General features: G+C 45.1%; 1 protein-coding gene across 4 annotated transcripts in view; it reads left to right on the top strand.

Annotated features, from left to right (window-relative positions):
• The window catches only part of PIP5K1A (phosphatidylinositol-4-phosphate 5-kinase, type I, alpha), a 52,426-nt gene that overhangs the window by 40,491 nt on the left and 8,289 nt on the right, over positions 1-3,646 (top strand). For 3 of the 4 annotated variants that reach the window (XM_011937852.1, XM_011937854.1, XM_011937856.1), the window contains 3 exons: positions 495-578; positions 1,453-1,501; positions 2,279-2,363. In XM_011937852.1, coding sequence (XP_011793242.1) covers positions 495-578; positions 1,453-1,501; positions 2,279-2,363 — 218 coding nt within the window. The remainder of the gene's footprint in view (positions 1-494; positions 579-1,452; positions 1,502-2,278; positions 2,364-3,646) is intronic. The other variant, XM_011937855.1, reaches the window with a different exon arrangement.

The following is a 3,646-nucleotide window of genomic DNA, read 5'->3' on the forward strand; positions in this document are numbered from 1 at the left end:
CTCCTGACCTCGTGATCCGCCCGTCTCGGCCTCCCAAAGTGCTGGGATTACAGGCTTGAGCCACCGCGCCCGGCCCTGTTTATTTTTTTAAGATATCCTGTAACATGACTCTCAAGAAGAGTGTCTTAGTGGGCATAAATTAAGATAGCAAAAGTACTGAAGTTGAGCTAATTAGGAGAGCATTCCCAAAATTGCTGAGTAGTGGAATTTTAGATTCTCTTTGGTGGAATCAGAGTGGAAGAGGGAGGTAGGCAAGGAGATTTGGAGAAAACTAGATTATAATACATACTCTAGAGAGTTCCTGGGTTAGAGAAGGGATCTCATTTTCTACTGTTTTTTTAATATTTTTTTTCTTTTTGTTTTCTTGATCACTTATTGTCTGATCTCCTGGTTTATGGAGGATGAGGCAGTTATGTTTAGGTTTCACTTCCCTGTCCTGATCTGACTAAACTAGCCAACAGATTTTCTCACCCTTTCCTTTTTGCCTTTTCCAGTATGGGTGGCATCCCTGCCCGGAATAGTAAAGGGGAAAGGCTTCTGCTTTATATTGGCATCATTGACATTCTGCAGTCTTACAGGTGAGGAGCATATGGATCCCAAATTAAGAGAGGGTGGATACAGATAACCGCTCATGTTTCTCTTTTAGATGGGTTTGTTGCCAAGTTCTTCCGGAAGCAAGAATAGTGAGTTGCAGTCTGGCTACTTACTTCATTAGTTTTCAGATGGTTTATTTCCTTGATTTTGCCTCTTTCCCTGGACTTTATAACCCTCCCTTCCCCATCTCCCCAGACATAATGTATACCTTCTGTGGAAAGCTGAGTCAGTCTTGGAAGCACCGGGGTGGAATATGCCATCTGTCTGGCTCTTTGCAAAAACCTATGAGATGAGTCATGCTCCACATTGGGATAGAGCTAGAAACGTTGCCCTTTTCCATGGAGGAAAAACAGGAGGGTCACTGTGTTCTGTAAAAAGTATCAGCCTGTGGAACTAAGAGGCAATGAAGTGATGATCAGGGAGGAGCTAGAAATGTTAGACCCAGGTTTTAAGTACTAATGAGGTACTTGTAAGGTTTTAAGTACTAATGAGGACTGGACAGTACTTGGTTTGTTGGTTCAGTATTATCATCCAGTTTTAACTACCCTTTCTAGTCTTGCCCATCTGTTCCTTCAGCTCTCCTTTTATAATAAATATTCATGTTCCTGATTTGCCAGGGACATAAATTGACCTTTTCCCATGGGGGAATAATTGACTTACCTAGAAACAACATTGGTTTCCATGATGAACCAGCACTGCTGTGTCTGTTCTTGGGAAAACCAGTGTACCAGTAGATGTGCTTTCTCAGCTTCTGTCTTTTCAAGGTTTTCTATTAGCCCTTTAACCCCTAAAATATAAAGTTATTAAGATCATTTATTGAAAAATGACATGAGGAGGTGATGTACATTTTTCTTGCAGGTTTGTTAAGAAGTTGGAGCACTCTTGGAAGGCCCTGGTACATGATGGGGTAAGTAGCAATACTAGAGGCTCTCTTACCCACTTCTGCCTCCATCACTTCTGATTGGCCTCCTCAGTTTCTTACAATTTTTTCTTTTTTCTTTTTTTTTTTTTTTTTGAGACAGGGTCTTAACTCTGTCACCCAGGCTGGAGTGCAGTGGCGTGATCTCGCTCACTGCAACCTCCGTCTCCCAGTTTCAAGTGATTCTCCTGCCTCAGCTTCCCGAGTAGCTGGGACTACAGGCACACGCCACCATGCCCAGCTAATTTTTGTACTTTTAGTAGAGACGGGATTCCACCATGTTGGCCAGGCAGGTCTCAAACTCTTGACCCCAAAGTGATCTGCCCACCTTGGCCTCCCAAAGTGCTGGGTTAAGACGGAGTCTCGCTCTGTCACTCAGGCTGGAGTGCAGTAGCATGATCTCAGCTCACTTCAACCTCCACCTCCCAGGTTCAAGCGATTCTCATGCCTCAGCCTCCCATGTAGCTGGGATTACAGGTACCCGCCATCGATGCCTGACTAATTTTTGTATTTTTAGTAGAGATGAGGTTTTGCCATGTTGAACAGGCTGGTCTCAAACTCCTGACCTCAGGTGATCCGCCCACCTCGGCCTCCCAAAGTGCTAGGATTACAGGCGTGAGCCACCATGCCCGGCCTTTTCCATTTATTTCATTTGTGGGTTTTCGCCTTCTGCTAGGGGCTCAGTCTGGGGGAAGATGGCGCTTGGACTAAAGGTCCTCTTGCTGGGCCTCCCTCTAACTCTATAGCATTTCTTCTGCTCTGCAGGACACTGTCTCAGTGCATCGCCCAGGCTTCTACGCTGAACGGTTCCAGCGCTTCATGTGCAACACAGTATTTAAGAAGATTCCCTGTAAGTGGTTTCTACCAAGTGACTGCCTACTCCTGCCCAGTTGGCAACTCCTACCTCTGGTAGGGAGCTGCCAACGCCAGAGGCCTCTGCTCCCACCTCCCACGAGAGCCATTTCTTATCCTTTGTGTTAGTCAGTCTGTCACAGTCGTTTCCAAGTTGCTGTTTCCCCCTTGGCTCTTCCTGCGTATGTCAATGAGGTGAGGGCCATTTCTGGGGAACTGGGATTTACAAAAAAAAAAAAAAAGTGTAGTTGTGGATGTAGGATTCATGCCACAGAGATAGGCAGAGCCAGACGTTTATGTACAGAGATACACAATGAGGTTACCATTGCGTATCTCTGTTTTATCTTCTACTCTATCTCAAGTGGTTAGAGAAGCATTTACTGATTTCTGCTTAGCACACGTTTTTAGTCTCTTTCCTCAACTTTCTTGTTTAGAAAGTGCCAATGTTCTTTTTTTGCAAATCTTCTATGCTGCTACCACAGCAAATTCTAACTTCTCTTTCCCTTCTTCTCCTATTAGGCATCATTAGTCACATGGCAAGGGAGAGGGGACCTAGGCATGCCAGATAGTCTTAAGGGATATGGAAAAACCAGGCTGGGTGCAGTGTCTTACACCTATAATCCCAGCACTTTGCGAGACCAAGGCAGGAGGATCAGTTAAGTCCGGGAGTTTGGAACCAGCCTGGGCAACATGATGAGACCTCATCTCTACAAAAAATTTTAAAAAGATAAGGAAAAAAATCATTTCAATCTTTACAAAATGATAAATATACAAGGTCAGTTATTTAGTGCTGGGCACATACGTGCTAAGAAGATGTAGAGTGAAAGAGTTACCTTTCTTGACCAGGCACGGTGGCTCATGCCTGTAATCCCAGTACTTTAGGAGGCCAAAGCAGGTGAATCACCTGAGGCCAGGAATTCAAGAAGTCTGACCAACATGTTGAAACCCCATCTCTACTAAAAATACGAACATTAGCGGGGTGGTGGTGCGCACTTATAATCTCAGCTACTCAGGAGGCTGAGGCAGGAGAATCACTTAAACCCGGGAGGAAGAGGTTGCAGTGAGCTGAAATAGGGCCATTGCACTCCAGCCTGGGTGACAGGAGAGAAACTTCATCTCAAAAAAAGTTATCTTTCTCAGGTTTTACTATAGGATACTATTAAAGAAAAAGGGGGGCCAGGCACAGTGCTGTAATCCCAGCACTTTGGGAGGCCGAGGCGGGCGGATCACGAGGTTAGGAGATCGAGACCATCCTGGTAACATGGTGAAACCCCGTCTCTA

The sequence above is a fragment of the Colobus angolensis genome, unplaced genomic scaffold, assembly GCF_000951035.1.
Source record: "Colobus angolensis palliatus isolate OR3802 unplaced genomic scaffold, Cang.pa_1.0 Scaffold169, whole genome shotgun sequence".
Taxonomy (NCBI): Eukaryota; Metazoa; Chordata; class Mammalia; order Primates; family Cercopithecidae; genus Colobus; species Colobus angolensis.